Below are 23,590 nucleotides of genomic sequence, written 5' to 3'. Positions count from 1 at the left end.
ATGCCAAAACAATGCTCATAGACTAACACCAAAGCCAGAAATAAAACACAGTGCATAAACCAAGCACTAACCAGTGCAAACAATGAAACCAGTGCTGTCACAGAGTGCTTCTTCAGCTACCCAGTGAGCAGCACTGCCTTGCATGTGTTCGTGGTCTCTCAGTAACAAATACAGTCTGTACTTTTCCCCATCCCATGCACCTTTAATCCTCTGTTTTCAAACAGATTAGGACATAGCACAGGCATATACAGCAGGAGGAGCCTTCTGAACAGGTTTCTAGCTCCCTCCTTGACTTCCTGTTCCTCCCCTTACTAAGCCAATTACCTCACTAGCCATCAAGTGTCAGTAATCCTCCCCACCAGTAACAGGCTGATTGATTCCAGTTAGGCCTGCAGCCTTCTTTGTGCTGCAGCAACCTCAGTGAGCAGGGTGCAACTTGCACTCTGCCACAAGTCAAGTGCCGTCAAAACAATCCCTTAATTTTGCATGTCCTCTGGCCTGTTTTCCGTTCCCTTTTGTAATGGAATGCTACACTGAATTATACTGCTCAGCCTCTAGCCGGCCCTGTGTGTAACAGATCTTATTTATGCCAACCTCAGCCATATGGACAGGGCATTAAAGGATCTTACACTGAACCCAGCTGGTGTGTCTATGGCTCAGAAGGAAGCTTTGGAGCCAGTCTGGTACAGGAGCATGACACCTTTTGTGTGCAGTGAGCATATGCTTTGTGCCGCTACATAGGTGTGGAGGCCTGCAGTGGGGAGGGGGCCTGAACAGGGGTAGAAAACTGCAGTGACTCCCATTGTATGCCACAAAGATTACTTGGGTGTGTGTGTGGGGCAGGGGAAGAAGCATTTTAATTACTGGATGGTTTCTGTATATTCCCTCTGATTGGGCCTGTTTTCACTTCTTTTCTTCTTTAAGTGGATTTTTGTTGCTTGAGCTAGATATTCTTCTTGTGCGAACTCTTGATCTCTTTCCCCACCAGCCCCTTTCTATATGCTTCTTGCTATGGGAATCCAATTGTATCCATTTGAGTTTTCCTAAAGGTTATTTATCTTTAAACAAACTAGGAAAGATTTCCAGTAGAGCATTGTTAACAGTACGTGATTTCTAAAAATGGCTTCTTAAATTATTCAGGGTCATGTTGCAGAACAATATGGTGTTGCAGGGTGTGTAGGTGCCTTAACCAAGAATTGAGGCCCATTGGGCTATGTGCTGAGTACACCTCTAGTAAGAGAAAGCTTGTGAACTCTTTGGGTAAGAGCCTAAACAGACAAGATGGAAAACGGGTGGGGAGTGGGGGAAGGAAATAGTGTGTGTTCTTGTTCCATCTCTGTAAAATGAGGACAAGAACAGAAAGTCATCCAGGATGTCTGTGACAGCTGGGAAGTGAAGACAAACCACCCGAGTTCCAGTCAAAGTCACATATCACAAGGCTTTTTTCCTGTAATTCAGCTTGTCATAATTTTAGTCAGTGCTCCTAAGCTTTGTTACACTTTGCTCTGCATCAGCTATTCATCATTTTGAAACTGTTTAGAAGATGCCTCTCTACAAGTAATAACCTATAACACTGAGGAATCCTTGTGGCACCTTAGAGACTAACAAATTTATTTGGGCATAAGCTTTTGTGGGCTATAACCCCATGATGCATCTGATGAAGTGGGTTATAGCCCACAAAAGCTTATGCCCAAATAAATTTGTTAGTCTCTAAGATGCCACCATGACTCCTCGTTGTTTTTGCTGATACAGACTAACACTAACACCTCTGAAACCTATAACACTGTCTCTCTTAAAAAATCAGTTGGCAATGTTTAGCCCTATGTAATCTGTCACAACTTCATTACCTTCAGTGAAATTTCTTTCATGTAGTAAAGGTGTGGATTTTGTAATTTGATCATTTATTAATTGCTGTTTATATGCTGGAGACCCTAGTTTTGAAACATATGTGCTAATCTTAGGTGCTCAAGTCAGAACCTGGCTACCTAAAATGGATATCTGGATACTATAAGGACTACTGCTCATTATGGTCTGGCTCTAGCAACGCATTTATGCATGTGCTTAAGTTTTAAGCATGTGAGTGTTCCCACTCAAGTCAGTGGAACTCTTCACATGCTTAAATGTTCTGCTGGATCCAGGCCTATATGGCTGACAGGTGTCTATCTGTGAGTGTGAAAACAATAAGTTCAAATTCTGATCTCAGTTACAACAGTGTAAATCTGGGGTGTCTCCATGGAAGTGAATGGGACAAGTCTGGATTTACACCAATGCAAGTGAGAACAGACTTGGTCCAATTACTTCAATTATAAAAATGTCTTCTTACCTAAGAAATAACACAGAAAATGTCCCTACTGTATGTTGGGAATACAATTTTTATGAAAGAGCAAACACCTCACATAAGGTCAGGGCCGGCTCTGGCTTTTTTGCCGCCCCAGGCAAAAAAGCCTCCTGCCGTCCCCCGTCCCCCCCCCCCGCGGGGGGGGGGGGGGGGGGGCGGAGCCCGGGGGGGGGGGCGGCGAGCCCCGGCGGGGGCTCTGCTCTCCCCCCGGCGGCCGGGGGCAGGGCGCCGGAGCGGAGGGCGGCCAGAGCGCCGGAGCGGAGGGCGGCGAGCCCCGGCGGGGGCAGGGCGGCGAGCCCCAGCGGGGGCTCGGCTCTCCCCCCGGCGGCCAGAGTGCAGGGCGGCGAGCCCGGCAGCCGGGGGGAGGGCGCGGGGGGGAGGGCGGCCAGAGCGCCGGGGGGAGGGCGGCGAGCCCGGCTGTGGCCCCGCTCTCCCCGGCGGCCCGAGCGCCGCGCCGCCCCCCTCCAGGTGCCGCCCCAAGCACCAGCTTGGTTGCCTGGTGCCTGGAGCCGGCCCTGCATAAGGTCTTTTTTTAAATGTGAAGTCTGTCATCCTTTAAGGGTACATTTAGAAATAGTTTATAAGGGATTAATAGATGTGAGTAGTATGTGCTATAGATGGTTATAAGCACATAAGTAAGGGTGCTATAAACCTGGGTTATAAGCAATTCATTGGACTCTATAACTTATTAAAAGATCTATTCATTTATGAACACTTTATCCAATATATCTGCACCCATAATGGATCAAGTTACCAGGAATTCTTTGGAGTAAGTTGTGCTGTTTAGGCATAGTCAGGGCTCAGGGTAGAGTTGCGTCATCCTGCCCCAGTGGGAGGGCAGGGTAAGCTCCTTGGGGCCTGCTGGATTAAGAAGGCTGCTCTGTCCAGGGGTGATTGGAGTGCTTAATAGGCCAGTGTGGAGGAAGAGGGATAGGACTCCACCTCCTCTGGGACACGGATGTACAGAAGGTGCAGTCCCTGCGCTCCCCAGAGGACAAAGGCTGCTGTTATTCCTGGTCCCTGAACACTATGTGCAAAGGAAGGGAGAGGGCCAGCGACAATCTGGCTTTTTGTGAGAGGGTAAAACACATACAGAGACACCTGAAAAGCATCCTTTTGCTGCAATTCAAAATAGCAACTGGCAGCATCTACTGTGTGATTGGCCCAGTCCCACAGACGATGGCAGCCCAGTAGTCAAGGGGAATCCCATGCAATGTGCCCAGAGGATTATGCCCTGCCTCTTGTAAAACATGCAGGGTTTCATTCCCCAATAAGGTGATGGAGAGGGTTGGCTTAGATGAGCAAAATCTCATGCATTGCCACAAAATCTGTCACGATGTGACTAATCCAGGAAATGTTTTTGCATAAAACTGATAAGTCATTAAATGATTAACAATTTTCCTATCGATGGCCTTCAATTACACCACTGATTAATTTAGCTGCTATAATGCAGGGTGCAATATGATGTGAAGTTAATATAGTGTGACTGCTGTATTGTACCAGGGACTATATTAAAGAAAACTAGCACTCACATGGTACATTTGGTGCATTTACAGTAAAATGGGAGGGAAAGGGTGAACTTACTAAGCATCTTGCTAAATTAATATATGTCTGAGAAAGGAAACACATATAACTTTTAACAAGACATTTCTTAGGGAGCTTATTGTAGTGAAGTTCATTGAAAATGAACTTGATCCTGAAGAAATGAGTTCCAGTGGCAATTGGCTCCTGGACTCCACAGAAACACCTATTAACTCTTCTAAAGGAGACACACTTCATCTTCTAGAGCTGCAGAATTCTGAATTCTTTCCCAAGGGTAGAAAGCCTGTGATTATGCTGGCAACTGGGGTCCTGGAAGCAGGGCCGGTGCAAGGATATTTTGCACCCTAGGCGAAACTTCCACCTTGCGCCCCCCCCTTACCCACCCCTCCCCCCGGAGCATTGCTTATTATAAACTTTCAGAAATGAATACTGCATAATGTGGCATTGTTCATTAGAATTAATACACGTTCGGCTTGAAAATTTATTAATTTCATTATTTAGTCTACATATTTAATTAAAATAAATGGCCTTGGGTCTCCTGCACGTGGCTAGAGTCCCTCCTGCCTCTCCCCCCCCCCAATGGATCTGGAAAGGGCTGTTTTGGGGATCAGAGCACAGAGCTGGGAGTCGGGATCTGGCTTCTATTCTCCACCCTGGCACCAACTCACTGGATGACTTCCGGCAAGTTACTTCCCCGTTCTGGGTTTCAGCTCCCCCCAGCGCTAAGGTGTGAAATGGTTCCTTGCTCCTGGGCTGGAAAGTGCAATGCAGGCGGGAGGGGGTGTCTGAAGGCCTGTCTTCCCCACAGGTGTGAGGCGAGGACAGAGTTCCAGCCTCCGTCATGACCGTCCTGGTTGCTTTACTCTGCCCCACACCAATCGCTGCTGAAGCCCCTTACTCAGAGAGCTCTGGCCCAGGGCAGAGGCGTCAGTGTCATTCTGGGCCTGATTTTCAGAGATGCTGAGCACCTGCAGTTCCCCGATGTCTATGGGAACTCCAGGGTTCTCAGTACTTCTGAAAGCTCTGACGGTGTTGTAATTAGACTTAACAGTTACTTAACAGTTACTGCTGCATTTCCTAGAGCTGTTGTCCCAGGCTGGCTGCAGACTCAGGCAGACAGAACTGTGTCGGCTAGACGGCCATTACCTTTGGAAGATTTCCCTTGTAGCCATAAGGGCTTGAGACAGCCGTGTTTCTTCATTGAAAACTTGCAGTGTGCTGCCCCTGAATCCCAGATTAATATCTTGTGTAGGCAGGTGCAGAGCTCAGGGCTTGAAGGCCTCTGGTCTAATGGTCTGAGCCAGCGCAAAACTAGGAGCCTTGATCTCCTGTGTTCAAAGCAGGACTCCGACAATGACTCCCTGGGTGACCTTGGGCAAGTCACGTCCGTGTTCTCTACCTCAGTTTCCCCAAATATGGGGCTCTATTTACCTGCTCCACAGGGCTGCAGGGATGGATGGGGATGAAGCCTTGGAAGGTGGCACGTGCTGAGGACAGTTACACTTTTGCAGCTCTTTAACCCTGTATCCTCTGGCAGGGCCATGATCCACCCCCACAGGTGGACCGGTGGTCACGGTCTTCTCTTGCTTCCCTCCGCCCGGCCTCCCTTCCCACCACTGCATTGCTGTCAATAGGGCCAGTTGCAAGCGGGCTGATGTCACCCGCTCCCATCTGCAGCCGGCAGCCCTTGGGCAGCAGACACTGCTGCGGCAGGGGGTCCAGGACTGCCAGAGCCGGAGGGAGCAGGCTAGGGAGCGATGCGGCGGGGGGGGGGGGGCATGGGCGGGCAGTGATGTGGGGCACGGTGAAGGGAGGTGGTGGGGCCCGCGGTTGCAGAGGATGCCCACAGAGGTAGGTGCTAACGTGGCTGCGAGCAGCCTGTCCCCGCCGGCAGGGCCGGCTTTAGCAGGTGCGGGGCCCCACGCCGGGACATGAATTGTCTCGTGCCCCCCCCCGCCCCAACTCCGCCCCGGCCCCGCCCCTCCCTGCCCTATTGGATCCCTCCCCAAATCCCCGCCCTAGCCCCGCCCCCACCCCGCCCCCTCACTGCCCCATTGGATCCCTCCCCAAAACCCTGCCCTGGCCCCGCGTCTTCCCCAAGCACGCCGCATTCCTCCTCCTCACCCCTCCCTCCCAGGCTTGCGCTGATCAGCTGTATGGCGGCGCAAGCGCTGGAGGGAGGGGGGAGAAGCAGGACGCAGCTTTTTTTTTTTTTTTTTTTTCCCCCGCTCCGCTGGCAGGCCTGGACGTTGTGGGGCCCTCTTAGGCGCGGGACCCATTCCAGGGAATGGGTCGAACCGGCTTAAAGCTGGCCCTGCCCACCGGCAGCAATAATGTAAAAAAAAATTGGGGCACCCCTTTTTGGCGCCCCCAAATCTTGGCGCCCTAGGCGGCTGCCTAGTTCGCCTAGTGGTTACACTGGCCCTGCCTGGAAGTGAAAGTGGAGGAATTCAGCGAGTCTGATGTGATGTGCTAAAGCAAGCTGGGGCTAGCAACCTGCATGTACAGTTTTTTTCTTGGCTGACGTCTCCATTCTAGAAGTCACATTGGGAGGAGCAAAGAAGAGGTTCATACAGTCTTAAGACTGAAAAATCCTAGCAGTTGGGCGTCAGGAGTCAATTCATTCCACTTCAGAGCCCCACATCGATTGGGGGAAAGAATCAGCCTACCCCTATGCTACAGGGACCTTTCTACTCCTGGGAAGAGGGACTATTGTATTTTGTACCAGTTGGTGCTAAGGGTGCTTCAGTCCTAAATATAAAGTATAAAATTAACCCTGAGGGGATCACATATGCCTGGATGGCCATGGCCAGCCTACGTCTATGGAGGGTAGCTTTCTGGTCTGTTATAGGGGGTGGGGCAGGGGTGCACTGTACTCTGGGTATCCCCAGCGTGGCAGGTTAGAGCAGCTCCCAGGCTGTTATAACCTATGTCAAAGCCAGGTCAAAGGCATGCAGAAACTCAGGAAGCCATAACTATCTCCCTGATTGATTGCATTCTTTAATGCACTTAGAAGATTTCCTCCTTAGCAGAGGAACTGGCCCAAAGAGCTTGATTACTCCTGTGTAAATAGGGAATAACACCACAGAGGTACACAGTACAAATGAGAGAAGAATGTGGCCCAAATGTTTTTTATGCAAAATATGGCAGGGACCTCTGGTGTTAGGTAGCTATGTATTAGTCATCGGTAACCTTTTCTCTGCCCTCTGAACTGTGCCTTTAAATTTCTAGGAGTCTGCTGAAGTCAGCTGCGATTTTGTGTACAGTTCAGATGCAGCCTGAGGGGGCCACACATTGTGCCCTGTCTTATGGAGCCTCTATTTTTGTTCTTTCTTGTTTCCTTTAACCTACAATAACAGTCATCCACAGGGCCGGCTCTGGCTTTTTTGCCGTCCAAGTCAAAAAAGCCTCCCGCCGCCCCCCCCCCCCCCAGGAGCCCGGCCACGGGCCGCTCTCCCGGACCGGCCGGAGCGCGGGGGGGAGGGCGGCGAGCCCGCCGCGGCTCCGCTCTCCCCGGCGGCCAGAGCGCCGGGAGGAGGGCGGAGAGCCCGGCGGGGGCTCCGCTCTGCCTGGCGGCCAGAGCGCCGGGGGGAGGGCGGAGAGCCCGGCGGGGGCTCCGCTCTGCCCGGCGGCCGGAGCGCCGGGGGCTGGCGGCGAGCCCGCTGCGGCTCCGCTCTCCCCGGCGGCCGGAGCGCCGCGGGGAGGGCGGCGAGCCCAGTTGCAGCCCCGCTCTCCCCGGCGGCCGGAGCTGGAGCCCCGCGCCGCCCCCCTCCAGGTGCCGCCCCAAGCACAAGCTTGGTGGGCTGGTGCCTGGAGCCGGCCCTGGTCATCCAGGGTCAAGGTGTAAGTTCCTCTCCAGGTGTGGAAAAATGTCACAGGACCTGCTAAGTGTGTGGCACACTCACTTATTTTCAACTGAGTTTATCTAATGGCACTGCATAGATATCAATATTCAGGTTGAATCCGTATACAGTACTATGGAGAAATCACAAAAACTCTGTAAACTACGGGTAGGGAAGTTCACACGGTTGTATTAACGTTGGCCCTTTGTAATGTAGGTCAGAATTTCAAAGGCCCACTACCAATTGGAACAAAAATTTAAGTGCTGCCCTTTCTGACCAACTTGTCAAAGCTTTGAGAAATTTTGCTGAACTATGCAGATTTGCACAGGCCCCAGAGTAATCAGATGTAGAACAGTGGTGGCAGGGGACACAAAGGGACATATCTAAAGTCATCTTGTGTGGTGGAACTGCTGCTAGGCAAAACTAATGCTGAACTGACTTTTACTGAGGGCAATCAGTGTTACAAAGCACTGAATTCACCTAAAACCTCTCCTTGTGTTAGTAGACTGATTACCGGTAGATCACTCTATTCTTTGAAATCCTGTACTGCAAATAAAGTTTTCTTTGTATTAATTCCTATAACTTTTTTTCTTGATATCCAGAATATCTGTCCTTTTAGGAAGTCTTAAATTTACTCTAGGAATGTCTCATTTTTGAGATGAGAACAGATGAATGATTCACTTCCACTTCAACAATCCATATCTCCTACCTCTGCCATCTGGAGACCTCCCCACTGCAGATTTGCTGGCACTCCCTTTGTGGGTTAAAAATAAGGGCTGAAGCTTTGGGTGTGCTTCTGTCTTCCATATTGCAAAAAGGCATGCATCTATATTCTTAACAGAGGAAGTGTGGTATAGTGGTTGGAAGAGGTGACTGGGTCACTGACTGGTCCTTGAGTCTATTTCCAAGTCTGTAATGGAGCTGACATGGTTAATTCTCTTCACCTATGTGTCCTTTTGCTCATCTGTAGCATGAGCATAACAAAACATACATGCTTCCCAGCTGTATTGGGAGTCTTTTAAATTAATATCCCAGTGCTTGGAAATGCTCAGAAGAAAGCACCTAGAGAATTGCCAAGTATTCATACTGAAAAGGGGTATAAAACTGTCAATGAATTTTAAAGCTCTTTATTGGCTTTGCTGATGTGCATGTTGGACCAATTATCAGGGCTCTTCTATAATAGCCACACCCACCCAGGAGCTAGGTCTCAAGAGCTAATGAATGTTGCAATGGTGCAATGATTTAAACCTTAACCAGGGTGCCAGAAGTGTTTCATAGGGCTCCTATATATACAAATATAGATTATCTTCTCATTTACATATATGTTCCTTTGTTGGCTCCACTCTTTGGTTGGTGTAAACTGTCCTTATTCTGTTTAAAAGCATGGTCTTCAGGCCATCACTCCTGACTTTCAGCAATGTAAATGAGAAGAGAATCAAGCCCCTCCCATCCATCTTTACTAATTTGTTTGATATTGTACTGCATTTTATCTCTTTAGGATTAAAGCCTTTTTCAAATCCATTTTCTTCCGTGCTTGCTATATAAAACTTTTTTTTTATTATTTTTATTTTGGTAGTACCTGATGTCATGATCCCTGCCCCATAGCGCTGGCAATCTAGCTAGTGTCTGCAGTCCCACTCAGAAACATGGAAAAATAAAGCCACAGTAAAATAAATGTACCTTCATCTCACTTCAATGTGCTATTCTCAGCTGGTCACTTAACAAGCACTTTTCTAGATGAAGGATCTTTTTAGTTGCTTCAGTATTCTAGACTACATGGTATACAGTCTTTGCAACCCAGCAGGGGATGGAAAGCACTACATAGCCAAGCAGTTACAACAGAGGACTGAAAGATGCTTTCCTAAGTGCCTTTTGCTAATGAGCTCATGTGGAGCTAATGCAAGGAACAGAGGCCCTCCTGAAATGTTGACCTATGGTTGCTAGGCTCCAATCTTAAGTAGTTGAATTAAGTACACAGTCCTGAACAAATGAATAAAATAAAATCCTTAAGGGAAGTAATTGCAGAATCAGTGAATTCTTCAAGCACATGCAGTGACAGGAATCTGGAATTCTTTTTTGCTGCATATCATGTATGTCCTTTGGAGAACAGATGGGTTTGCTGTCCCCAGTTTACAAGAACAACCAATATGTGCATGTACTAGAAATGGTGGAACAAAAAAACCCTCTAATCTTCTTCCTTTAAGATTGGCAACATGCATAATTGAATTGTTTGCTTTTCTTCATTTTTGTGTGTGTATTTAAAATTCTGATTCCTTCTGCAGTATGCTGTTAAGCAACATTCCTGCCCTGGTTGCCTTCCTGCATCTTTGAAGCACAGCTGACTTTAGCCCTTAGAGGGAGCCACAGACTTGACTATGGCTGTTTGAAGTAAAAATAGGGTTGAACAACCAGTCTATCCATAATTAAGGAGGAAAAAAATGTTCAGGACTGTCTCTTTCCATTTTTCTAATTGACAGTGATGTCTGTGCACATCAGACACAGCAATGGTTTGTTTTGGTGAGTGCTCTAATCCATTTGCTTCTCCTGATGAGAATCTTTTGTGAAGAAGGCCTCGAACAAAATGTGAATTTTATCTTTCTTTCTTTCACATTTTCACCCCCCCCATCAGGCCCCCCAAAATCATTTTATTCCAGATTCCACTGGAATTGCTCTGATGCTGACAAGCAGTTACACTCCAGGACTTGCCAAATTATAAACACTGTACATACCACTGCCACCCCTTCAAAAAACAAACAACCCCCCCCCCCCCCAGTGTTAGGCTGCCGAATTCAATGCATGGAAAAACATCCACGAATGCCTGGTTTTATGTTTGCTCTGTCATTCTTTTCTCTGCCCCCTATTGCAAGGGGAAGGGTTATTTGCTATCTTGATTTACCATCTGTGGATTATAACTGAACACTTATGTAAATTACATGACTGAGGTAGGTTTATATGGGTATGTCATAAAAACTGACTGGCAATCCTATTCTGCTGCATCAGCACTTGTCCTGTCAGAATGCTAGTCAGCTCTGGGACTGGGACAGTGCACACTTCATAAAGAAAATGGATGAGGAAACAAGCATGACTTATCCAGTTAAACACATTCTAAAACCCCCACCCTAAACCAGCTTTGTGTCAACTTAGTATTCTCAAAAGGTGCTGAAGTGACAGTGCCATGGACTCATGTCCTCCGTTTAGCCACACAACATCTACAGCTTAAGGAGGCACTAGCAGCCTGACACATCCATGCTGCCACACAGAGGGACACCTTTAGGGATAAAAGGGTACTTCAGTCTCCAATCAGCCCCAGTTGTGGGACTGCCAGTTAGGATGCCAGTTGTGGTGGCAGTTTCGTGATGAGAACAGCTGTCTGCTAGACACTGGTATAATATTATTTGTTCTGCATAGACCATGAAGTAGGAGTCTGATGGTAATGACTTTCAGCCATGACTCTAGCTTGATTTGAACTGGTGAACTAAGTGTATGTCTACACTGCAATAAAACACCAGCCCAGGTCCGCTGACTTGGGCTGCAGGGCTATACAATTGCAGTGTAAATGTTCAAGCTCAAGCAGGAACTTGGGCTCTGGGACCCTTCCCCCTCATTGGGTCTCAGAGCCTGGGCTCCAGCCTGCCCTCAAATGTCTACATTCAACATCTGACTTCTCTAGTTCTGGCTTCGATGGGGAACTCCACTTTACAAAGGAAGGAGAGCCGTGCTTGCCCATGGTCCCCTGTTTCTCTTCTGAATTATTCTCCTGCTCAGTAGATGTTCTATTCCAGCATAGGGATGTGGCTGGAATCCAGTATTGGCAAACACAAGCATTCAAAAATCATGACTCAGGCCCTAAAAATCATATTTTAAAAAAATAATAATAATTTGGAGTTCTTTTTATTTGCCTTCTGGCTTTTGAACCTTTATGGGTCACGTTTTCAAGCTTTTCTCCACAACCATTAGGATTAGAAACTTACTTTTCTTTCTTCTTCTTCTTTTTTTAAATGAAAGCACAGATTCTGTTGTAGTTGCATGATGCCAGGGTCCAGGGCACTAAGAAAAACATCAAATATTGTGAGATTGATGACAAAATTGCTAGAATTGGCAACACTGAGAATCCATTTTGGGGAGGCTAATATCTCGTCAGAGGTTTGCTTGGACAGCATTGGGAGCACTTTATGTACTGTCCGCAGAATCACTTTGATGGCATAGCTAAGAGATGTGCAATACTTCTGTCTCCTTCTCAATGTCACATCCTCAATGAGGTCAGCCAATGCTCTATTAGGTTGGTCCCCTTATCACAGCATAAACGAGGAAACCCTCCTAATGCCACTGCTGGAGAAAGCAGCTGACCAGATAAGTCTAGTTAGGAACAATTCTTAGCTATGCAAGGAAGTCAGTTACTTCTCCTCATTCATTTTGACTTAAAGCATGATGGGTTTAGATCAGTTTCATTGGCTTCTCTGAACATTTAGCTGCTAGCTGTCACTTTCACATCAGCATCTGTCAATTCTTTTCTGAATTTGTTATTTAGTCTTTATAGAAGACTGTATTCTTGTGGCCCAATGAAGGGAGAGGACAGTGTGTGTGTGTGTATATATATATCTATCTGTATATACATCTATCTATATATATCTATAAACATCTCTGTTGGCACAACTTCATTATAGCATAAGGCACGGTAACCAAGCTAACACATTCCTGATGCTCCATTGTGCATTTGTGGCTTAAACATACATGTAAAACTAAATATCAAGTGTGAGAGAGGCATTATTATCCAAAAGGATGTTTCCTATGAAGAGACAGAAGCAATGTGTGAAGCCTAGTGCTTTTTTCTAAAATTATCCTGCCCTGGCTGGACAAAGAGTTACAACTATGCAGGAAGATTTTTGCATTTGACCTGCCAACTGAGGAAATCGGTGTCTGAGGAAAGTGCATCTGAGAGGGTAGCAAAGCGAAAGGGGAAGCTTTGTGTGAACTGGCCTGGCAAAGAGAGCTGGCATACAGAGGTGGAGGGAAAACTTTCCCACAATCCAGCTTCCATATGATGCTTATTACTACGTGATAGAACAATTAAAATCTGATAGATCTTCTCATCCTTGCTGGAAAAATTAGCAGTGGAGGAACTGGATCATTCCTCAGGGAGCAGTGAGGGCCAAATTCTCTTTCAAAAAGAGTGGAAGTGATTCTGAAAGGGCTTGTGACAGCTATAATAATGTGACATACTGGAGTACTGGTAAGAAATTGAACTTCACTGCCTGGCCTGAGTCATGTGCCCTGACTCAAGGTTACAAAAGTTTATACTCCTGCCACATGACTGGTCAGTGGCTAATGTTATATCACCCATTCCTTAGCATTGCTAGTTTGGTGTGGGGAAGGGAGCTGCTTTTCATTCCTAGTAATACAAGCCTCTCTCCTGCAATACTTCCTGGAAGAGGAGGCTGGGTCCGTCGACTCCTATGGAAGCCAATAGGGTTTGGAGTACTGAGTTGCCCTCAGGAGGTACTAAGGTTCGGATCCACAAAATGTCACTGGGCCAGAGAGAGAGAGTAAGAATGACTTGTAGCCTGGTAGTTAGGGCACCCACATGGAGACTCAGGGTCCAGTACCGTGCTCCAATTACTCTGATTATCCACAGTGGAACAGCTTCAACAGGAGAGATTGAGGGAGCCTCACACCAGAAAACCCCATAGCTCAGTGGTTAGCGTGCACTCTTGTGAGTGGTGAGAGATCCCCTAGTCAATTTTTTTTTCTCTCCCTATACATGGGGGGGGGGGGGGGGGGGGAGGATTGAACCTAGGTCTTCCACTTCCCAGGAGAGTGCTCTAACCACTAGGCTAAAAGTCATAATGTGGGCAGTAAACAACCTCTTCCCCCAATTCTGAATAGAACCCAATTTGGTAGGCGGCCTCTGCACTTGCCTGCTGGATCTACCCTGCGTGTTAGTTATTTGGATCAACACCTAAGGCTCCGGTGGCAGGTGCAGTGCATGTGCTCAGAGGCAGAAACTTAAGCACTGAGGGGAATTTTTACCCTGAAAATTTAGTCACTGATAGAGGTTAGGTGCCTGCAGGCTATGGTGGGAGTTTTGAGGATTGCAATGGAGCCTAAAACTGGGACTTAAATACTTCATTTTTCTTACTATGTGACTGGTCACCCAAGAGATCTGGCATTTTCAGGAATACTCAGTGGTTATCTCAATACTTGGGTACATATTGCCTTGTACTTCGGTTCATCTTCCTGCAAAATACCTGGAGCTTTTCCAGCAGTTGGATGTATTATGCAACTCAGGGATGCCTCTCTCTCCTTTTCACACTTAAATGCACATACTCCTTGATGAAGAGTTTGTTCTTCACATTGTGGTAGCTTGTGATAAGGATTTGACTTCTGGTCTGTGAAGTCAAATAAAATCAAATAAAAAATATGAAGAATGGGAACAGCAGAAAAATCACCTGCCCTGAAGCCTTTGCAAGGGTGAGTCTCTTTCAGTTAGTACCAAAATGTGAAGCCATAATTGTAATATAATTGTGTAAAAACAGAGAAACTAAGGCCAGATCCCCCAGGGCTTCTCCTTGAATACACGAGCAAGTAACAGAGGAGAAAGAAGTGGCAATATATTCCTCTTTCCCCAGGTGCTTCCTTGCCAAACTGCATTTTTCTTTCTCCCCACTCCTTTCCCCCCAAAACATTGTTTTATGAGACAAAATTCCTACATTGCAACATAAGAGAGGCTCTGAACTGCAAATCCTGGGGGTCATTCTGAACTTCTGCAAAGCTCTGGTCCTTTGGGATTTGGGGTTTTGGTTTGATACAGAGAGAGGTGGCTATAGCTACTCAAGTTCAGATATGAATCTGTATCCAAATCCAAACTTCCATCTGTTTGCGATAGTCTGTTTGGATTCTGGGTTTTGGTTCAGGCTCATCTCTAGAAATGAGGGTACAGATGTTTTCTGTTTAACTATAATCTATTAGAAACCCAGAAGCAATAGATTCCTTTTAAATTGAAGAGTGTGTGTTTATGCTTTTATATGAAGGAAGGCTGGTCCCTGTGAGTAGGGTTCTAGCCTGATACTTGAGAAACCAGAATAAACTCACTTAGTCTGTCTCTAGGCCTCAGTTCCTCATACCTCAATTTCCTGTTTGTAAAATGGGGATAACAGCAGTTTGCTACTTCAGAGGGGTTTTTTGAGGGTAAATATACCTTAAAATGTTCAGATACTATGGTAATGGTGAGCCATATCAGTACCTACGCTATGTCCTTCAAGGCCAGAATCCTGTGGAAAAAATAGTATGTGGCTATGTAATTAAAGACATCATCATAATACCAACATACAAGGGGGCAGAATTAACGTTGCACGGGCAATTATAAATCTGGAATTTCCTAACTTTCAAGTGCTTGACTTTGCAACCTAACCAATGTTCTTTTAACAAAGTTTTTTGTATTTAATTCCCTAGATCCGTTTTTAAAGGAAAAAAGTGAAGAAAATTCTATTAGGTGCAGCAACAGCCTCCCCCTCCCCAATCATGCATCACCAGCCGGGTCTGAACCTTGAGAATTATAGCTCAATGTTAGCAGTCCATGATACAGAACTAACTAAATCAGCAGGCACTAGGAGAAAATGGTTATCCCAGAGGTGGGAGTGAGCCTCTGGAGCCGTGTTTGTGTGATTGGGGAGCATGGCCAGGTGCTCCCTCTGTCTCTCCCAGAAAGTGGAAGGACCACACGGTCCTGGGAGGGGAGGAGGACTATCAATGCAGCCCAGCTCACTGGGGATGTGGGGGGCGGGGAGAGGAATGTTAGAGGGGAAGGAGAGAGACAGTCAGTGGGGGGAGCTCCAGTCCCATGTGGTGGCCCCAAACTGGGGAAGGAAGCAGTGGGTTGTTGGGACCAGGTGCTGAGGTCCAGGGGTATTAGGGACAGTCCTGCCAAGTATAAGGCATCTTGCCTGACATGTATTCCCGCAGTTTGGCCTGTATGTCATGTCTCGCTCAGCTGCGAGCAGCAGCTGCACTTCCTCCTGCAGCTGCTAGAGCCTGCTGAGGAGCCTGACTCAAATCAGTCAGGCTGTGTTTCTGCTTCTCCAATGGCCTGTGTGCATTCAGCCCTATTTTTAGACTGACGAGTGCTAAAATAGAGGCCTGTGAAATACACACAAAGTGAGGGGAAACAGCGCAAAATGTGAGTTTATTTGCATTTTGCTACAAATGCAGAAATAGCCGTGTTTTGGTTTTGCTCAAAAAAGGGCCCCTTTTCCACTAAAAATTAACCAGTTCCCCAGAGAAAATAGGCACACTTAAATGAAAATTGGCTTTGGAATTTGATTGGATTTAAAAAAAAATAAATTAAACTGCTGTTGGATCGATTGCTAAAATACTAGTGTTTTATTGAGATCAGTGAAGTGACTTTTTACTATGTAATGGCATAACTTGCTTGAACAGTAAACATATCTTTCTCCAGTCAAAGTGGACAACTGAATTAACACAAGAGGGTTACATAGTCCACATGAACTGTGGAGAACTGCCTCTTGTCTAGTTAATATTAATTCGCTACTTATAAAGTGATAAGAATCTCATGGCTTCTGTTGCCTCTACTTTTCCCTTTAAATCCTCTTTAGTCAGTTTGCTGAATCACCATGTCTGTTGGCTCTAAGTAAACGTGAGAGGCAATGATGATGATGATGATGATGATAGGGGTGGCATACCCTACTGAGACTGGTTAGGGAGATTAGACTAGGAAATATAGTGCAAACTTAGTTTCCTCTCTTATCGGAGATCAATTCCCCAAGGGAGCTGGAGTGACATAGATAGTGCCAGTGTAACTGTTACTTTTAGCCATGACATCGCTCTGAACCCAACAACACTACACCACTGGGAGTGCACTGCTGCAGAATGGGAACCGGTTCAGCAGAAATAGTGCTGTAACCTGTGCCTCCCTTTGCACTGAGGTTTCTCTGCTTATTCATGCCCATTCTGGAATTTGCTGTTGTGTTTTGTTTTTTTATCTCCTTGCAGTAAAGTTCACACAAGTGGCTTCTCATTGTTCACCTGGCCTTTTCATTTCCTCCCCCCTTTCTTCACTTGACACCTGTTGCTGTCTTCAGTGGGTGAGATGCCCAGGGAATTCTGTCATCGGTCAGGGAAGGGGAGCAGAGCGTGTGTATGAAAGAGGGACAGAAGAAGCATCCGAATCTCCCCCGGGCAGGCAGCCGTTGGGAGAGTTCTCTTGGTTTGGGTTGCTTTGTGGAGTGCTGCAGGTGTGATTTTTGGGGGCTGTCGCGAGTGCTGTGGGAGGTTTTGTGAATCGCCATGCTGCAACAAATTTTGCATGATATGTACATTGACCCTGAGCTCCTGGCAGAACTGAATGAAGAGCAGAAGCACATCCTGTTCTACAAAATGAGGGAAGAGCAGCTGAGGCGTTGGAGGGAAAGGGAGGAAAAAGAACAAAGAGAGGAAGCTGCGCTGAAAAGGACAGCGAGATTCAAGCAAAGTAAGCTTTTGTGGATGTGGGCTGAGACGGGCCTATGTGATATAGAGGAACAAGATAGGCTGTAAGGCACTCTGTAGATGGACGAGACCACTTGGGGTAGTGTTGCCAAGCGGCTAGAGCAGGGGAATGGGTGGAAGCTTGGCTCCAACGGTCTGCCCTCCGTTCACTGACCAGAGAACCAGCACTACCCTAGGGTAGGTAGTCCTATTGCTGCTATAGACCAACAGTAATTTACTAATCCAAAAAGGCAGAATCAAGCGAGGAAATTTCCATTTAGATGCTGCCCTGAAGCACAATGCCTCCCAGCACTATTGCCATGGCAGGGCAGTTTAAGCACTACCCGCTGCCCAGGGGGGTGCCTATGGTCATAACCTAGCCTTTAATGTCTGCCCAAAATTTTCAAAAGTTCCTAATGATGATTGGGTGTCTGGTTTCCAGAAACTGATGGGTGTTGAGAGAATTCATGTTTGTAACCTTAGATGGAAAATGCTATAGGATTGCAGAATCCTGGACTTACCCCCAAAAGTTCTTGTGTGTGGAGACAAAGGATACAGCGTTGTCATTTCTGTGCAAAGGTGTGATCGTGGGTTACATGTAACTTTTTCATCTGCTGAGCTCAATCTTTTTCTCCACAACCCATCACCCCTTGCTAGTATGGAAGGTTTATCCATCATTGCAGGGATTCAGAAAATATGTTAAGGCTCACAATTAATTGGACAAAGCCGAAGCTCAGAATAAGTCTTTTCTTCAGTCACTAATTAGCCAGCTCTGTGCTTTGCTATTGCAGAATTCCAAGATGAGCATATATGTGCTGCTTACATTAAGACGCAACTGGGGTACAAGTCTTGGTTCTGGGTACTAGATATAAGTGTAGGTTTCAGGGCTTAACCGAGCGTGTTTGTGCTTTAAGTAGCATATGACCTGTTCTTGCATGGTGCTGAGTACATCCCTATGGATGCTTTACACCTTTCAAGCTGGGTCTTTACCCTGATTGTATGCTTTACTCGTAACTGATCCTGTAGACTAATTGGAACAATTGCAGGATCAGGCCCTCTAAAAATGACAGGATGTTAATGTACAAAGGTATTCTTAAAGCAAAATCCAGCGGGGAGTGCAGATACACTACTATCCTATGGATTAGCAGCAAATGGGCTAAAATTGTCCCTACACTGTTATCAACATGAGGGCCTGGAGAATCCTATTTTACTTAGTTTTCTATTTGCCTCCTGAACAAGTTCTTAAACACACTGGAAAGGGGTTTCTCCTACAAAAGATCACCTCTATACTGCTTCTTTCATATAGTACACAAAACTTGTTTACTTTGATTTGTAGCTGAGGAAAAAATTAGAAATGCAAGTCAGACCCACAGACCAAAACAATATTATAGTGTCAAGATAATCTGCATTACACTCATTCTCTGAGGAAGACAGATGCAGAAAAATCTAACGGCAAAACTATTTATATGACAATTTGTCATGCTGACATCTAAATTTCCATATATAAATTATATATTAATCCTATTCAGCATTGTAGTGCAGGAGACTTTTTTCTATGTAACTAATTTTCTGATTTACAAAGAAAGAGGGAGAAAAGCAACAAAGGAACCTATAGAACATGTCTGTGCATAGGTGTGCACATGCACACGCAGAGTAAAGCAACACAGTGACCCAGCTCCATTTTACACTCCTTGTCCCAAATTACCACTATAAGATATCCTGATGGTTTTCCAGAAAATGTTCTTTTACCTTTCGTTCAACACTTACTCCACTGGGCAACCAGTTTTGCTAGTTCCTTGAGTATTGTAATAAATGTCTGGCATGCAGGAGTGCTGGACTTTCAAAAGGAAGGAAGGGGAATGGGATGAATGGGAGGTAGGTGCCTAACTCCCTTAAATTCCTCTGAAAATGTGTGTGTGGGGGTGTTTTTTTTCCCCCTCAGTCAGCTCAGCTGACATAGGTAAGGATTACAAAAGGTTGTAGTCCTTTAATATGCTAGTCCCTGTGTTAACTGTTCAACCTCACATGAATTGGGTTTATTAGGAGGCTGTGCAAACTAGAATCTAGGGCTCTGGAGACCTGGGTTCTATTCCTGGCTTTGCTGCTGGTTAACCTTGGGCAGGTCATTTTCTCTAAGCCTCACTTTCCCCATCTGTAAAATGGGGATAATAATACAGACCTGCTTGGAGGTCTTTGGATTAAAAAGTGCTTAGTAGTAGTATTATGCAGATCCCGTAATATAATGTCAATGGTCTCCCCTAGAAGCTGGCTTCTTGCAAGGAAAATGTGTTGCAGTTCAACCAGAAATGATGGGCCTCATGCAGGAATTACTGGGTGGAATTCTATAGTCTGTGTTTATGCAGGAGCTCAGACTAGATGATCTAGTGGTCCTTTCTGGCCTTAAAATCTATGAGTGTAAGAATCTTTCCCAACACGCATTCTGGAACATACTGAACTCTTTGGATCACATTGTGTAGCAGTTTGAAGTCCTCTTCATGCTCCCACTGGAATGTAAAGGAGGTTTCCTATGCTTGGGACCTGCTCCATATAGTAGTATGAGGGATTTCTCCCTCTTTGAATAGTTTCTAGGAAACTTGGAAGTGCCACAACCACCTCCTTCAGTTCCCTGTCAGACTGAGCGATTTGGGTTGCTTCATCTGCTTCCTTTGCCAAAAGTCTGATTCTCTATCCCATGACACTGGTTTTATGCTGGTGTTAATCTGTTGAAGTCAGTGGCACTATACTGGTATAAAGCCACTTTAACAGAGTTGAGAATCAAGCCCTAGCTTTTCTCAGATGCCATGTAGTTAGTTTGACACCTAGAAGAGCTGTGAGAAATGGGTCTTGAATTCCCTGGCCTTTTGGCCTGACATGAGTCAGGATTACAAAGGTTTACACTGTACACACATTAAAAGCATGTAGGGACAAAATTAAAAAGGCCAAGGCACAAAACAAGATTAAACTAGCTAGGGACCTAACGGGTAACAGGAAAACATTTTAGATACATTAGAAGCAAGAGGAAGACCAACAACAAGGTCGGTCCATAGCTCAATGAGGAGGGAAAGGCAATAACAGAAAATATAGAAATGGATGAAGTGTTTTTGTTTCAGTTTTTTATTTGTTTTCACCGAAAAGGTTAGCAGTGATTGGAGGATGAACCTAGTGGCAAAAATAGGGAAAGAACAAGTTAATAATTACTTAGACAAGTTAGATGTTTTCAAGTTGGCAGGGCCTGACCTAAATATAGCCTAGAATACTTAAGGAGCTGGCTGAAGAGATCTGTGAGCCATTAGTGATTCTCTTTGAGATCTCGTAAAACACAGGAGAGATCACAGAGGACTGGAAAAGGGCAAATACAGTACCTGCCTATAAAAGGGGGAATAAGGATAACCCAGGGAATGATAGACTAGTCAATTTAATTTTGGCACCCAAAAAGATAATGGAGCATATAATCAAACAATCAGTTTGAAAGCACCTAGAGGATAACAAGGTGTTAGTAAATCGACACAGATTTGTCAAGAATAAATCATGTCAAACCAAACTAACATCCTTCTTTGAATTAGAATTCAAAATGATCTTGACCAACTGGAGAAATGGTCTGAAATAAATACCCCGGAAAGTTGTGGAATCTCCATTATTCAAGATTTTTAAGAACAGTTAGCTAGACAAACTCCTGTCAGGGATGGTCTAGATAATACTTAGGTTCACCTCAGTGTGGAGAACTGGACTAGATGACTTATCAAGATCCCTTCCAGGCCTACATTTCTATGCTTTCTGTAAGTATATTTAGCTGTATTACCAATACAGAAGCTAATCCTGGCATTTTTCTACAATTTGGATTGTTATTTAGGAACTCAGTTTCTTCATAACTGTCTAATGGTGGGGGAAGGGAGGGAAAGATGAAATATATAAACACAAGCTAGCCTTAGCTAGCAGCCTTACCTCTTTGGGCTGGAATGTTGTAAGAGATTGTAGGACAAACAAGCTTGGGCCTATTAATCAGTGCCTGTACAGAAAGCAGTGCTCCAGGAGGTGCACTTGGTGACTTGTGGGCTTGTACCTTCTAAGCTAAGCCAACCAGACACTTCGGAAATAGTTCACTGTAGTAAGTCAGAGCCCTCCCCATCTAGTGTCCCTTCTCTGGCCATTGGAGATATTTGCTAATAGCAGTTGCAGATGGGCCATATGCCATTGCAGGCAACCTCTTCATACCATCCCCTCCATAAACTTATCAAGTGCAGTCTTAAAATAAGATAAGGTGATGGGTTGTGTGTGTTTGTTGTTGTTGTTGTTGCCCCTATTGCTCCTCTGGAAAGCTGTTCCAGAGCTTCGCTCCCCTGTGGTTAGAAATCTTCATGTAATTTCAAATTTAAACTTATTGAAGTTTATAGCCATTTGTTCTTGTGCCAACATTGGCACTTAACTTAAATAATTCCACTCCCTCTCTGATGTTTATCCTTCTGACCTATTTACAGAGCACAATCCTATCTCCCCGCAGCCTTAATTTGATTAGGTGAAACAAGCCAAGCTCTTTAAGTCTCCTCTCATACGGTAGGTTCTCTATTCCTCTGATCATCCTAGTAGCTCTTCTCTGCACCTGTTCCAGTTTGAATTCATCTTTCTTAACCATGGGAGATCAGAATTGCATGCAGTATTCCTGATAAGGTCTTGCCAGTGCCTTGAATAATCGTAATAATGCTTCACTACCTGTACTGGAAATACCTCACCTGATGCAACCTAGGATTGCATTAGACTTTTTCATGGTTGCATCACTTTGGCAACTCATCATCATCCTGTGATAGACCTGAGTGTATTGGTCATTCTCCTCTTCTGTCGCTTCCAACTGATATGTCCCCAGCTTATAGCAAATATTCTTGTGGTTAGTCCTGAAGTTCATGACTTTGCACTATTAGATTTCATCCCATTTCTGTTGCTCTACTTCTCAAGGTTGTCCAGATTTTCTTGTGTGATATCAAATCACCAACTAAGAAATCCAGGTTTTATGCAGCTCCCTCAAAGCCTGAAAGAAAGTGTGTCCACTTCTAGGAACCATAATTACAGAATTACAAAAGAAAAATACATTAATATATCAAGGAATAGGAAATGATTTATCTCTAAAAACATCCACTGTTGTATGGAAAATGGCTGAGTTACAGCTTTTACACAACAAAAAATGTTGAATTTGTTAGAGAATCAGTGTGGCTTTTTCTTAAAGTTTTAGCATGGTGTTGAATGCAGTTTGGACCATCTGATCTCCACTTGGTACAATGGAAAAAGTCAACTGGATGTTCTGTTAAAAGATGTTTTTAAAGGAAAAAAAGGGGGTTACAATGCTCAGGCTGCCAAGCAAACTGACTGACTGGCTTAATAGTCTTATGTGCTTTCTAATGAATGTTATAGGGTTTTCTGTAGGGCTGGAGGAGATTATATTAGTCATCTTTAGTAGCTGTAACAGGACTACTCTGATGGCTTCCCTATTAGCAGTCTTTGCTCAAGGAAGTCCCAAGGCTGCAATAGCAGGGTACATGTTACAGTGCAGGATTGCAATGTTCTAGCTGTGTGACTGAAGCTTGCACTATGCCAATCACAACTGTGCCTGATGCAGGCCAGCAGTATTAGTCCTTTCCTTGCATGGGCACCAGGGCCGGCTCCAGGCACCAGCTTACCAAGCAGGTGCTTGGGGCGGCCACACCGGAGAGGGGCGGCACGTCCGGCTCTTCCGCGGCAATTCGGCAGTGGGTCCCTCACTCCAGCTCGGAGCGAAGGACCTCCCGCCGAAGTGCCGCAAATCGTGATCGCGGCTTTTGGGGGGGGAGGGGGAGAGCTGCTTGGGGCGGCAAAAACCCTTGAGCCGGCCCTGATGAGCACTACATTCATGAACTAGTTCATATTTATTTTAAGTATAATTCTATATAATATGTATTTTATTAGGTGAGTGATGGATGGCACGGACTTCTAGTGAGAATGTAGCCGATTTCTGAGAGGTTAATGTTCTGGATCCAATTTATTTACAAACTACTCCTTGGGTGGTTCCTGCAGGGGCATATTTCCTTCCATTGCAATATACAAAGCTTACAGTGCCAGGTTTCCTTTTTGCTGAGTGCTAATAGCACTAAAGGAAGTCACCTTGAAACTTCAAGATCCCTTTGGGATTTGCTCAGGTCGACTGACAGCTGTGCCATTTGCACAGAAACATATTTATTTGATTAGGCAGCAGTCCTTTAACCATCTTGTCTGAATTGGGACTAAGTGAAGGACCCTGCCACTTTTGATGTAGACTTCTCTGCAGTATCCAGAGCCAAGGTGGCTTGGAGCTGTCTGAATACTAGCAATGAGATTTCAAAAACTCTCGAATTAAGCAGCTGAAGGACAGGCTTGTGGGAGAGGA

General features: G+C 45.5%; 1 protein-coding gene across 2 annotated transcripts in view; it reads left to right on the top strand.

Moving 5' to 3' along the window:
• The first annotated feature begins 17,022 nt into the window (after positions 1-17,022).
• Positions 17,023-23,590, top strand: part of SH2D4B (SH2 domain containing 4B) — a 127,831-nt gene continuing 121,263 nt past the window's right edge. For both annotated transcript variants that reach the window (XM_065408394.1, XM_065408395.1), the window contains exon 1: positions 17,023-17,206. In XM_065408394.1, the coding sequence (XP_065264466.1) occupies positions 17,023-17,206 (184 nt within the window). The remainder of the gene's footprint in view (positions 17,207-23,590) is intronic.

Source organism: Emys orbicularis, chromosome 7 (genome assembly GCF_028017835.1).
Source record: "Emys orbicularis isolate rEmyOrb1 chromosome 7, rEmyOrb1.hap1, whole genome shotgun sequence".
In the NCBI taxonomy this organism is placed as follows: Eukaryota; Metazoa; Chordata; order Testudines; family Emydidae; genus Emys; species Emys orbicularis.
The sequence above is the reverse complement of the archived record's forward strand: the minus strand, read 5'-3'. Positions and strand labels throughout refer to the sequence as shown.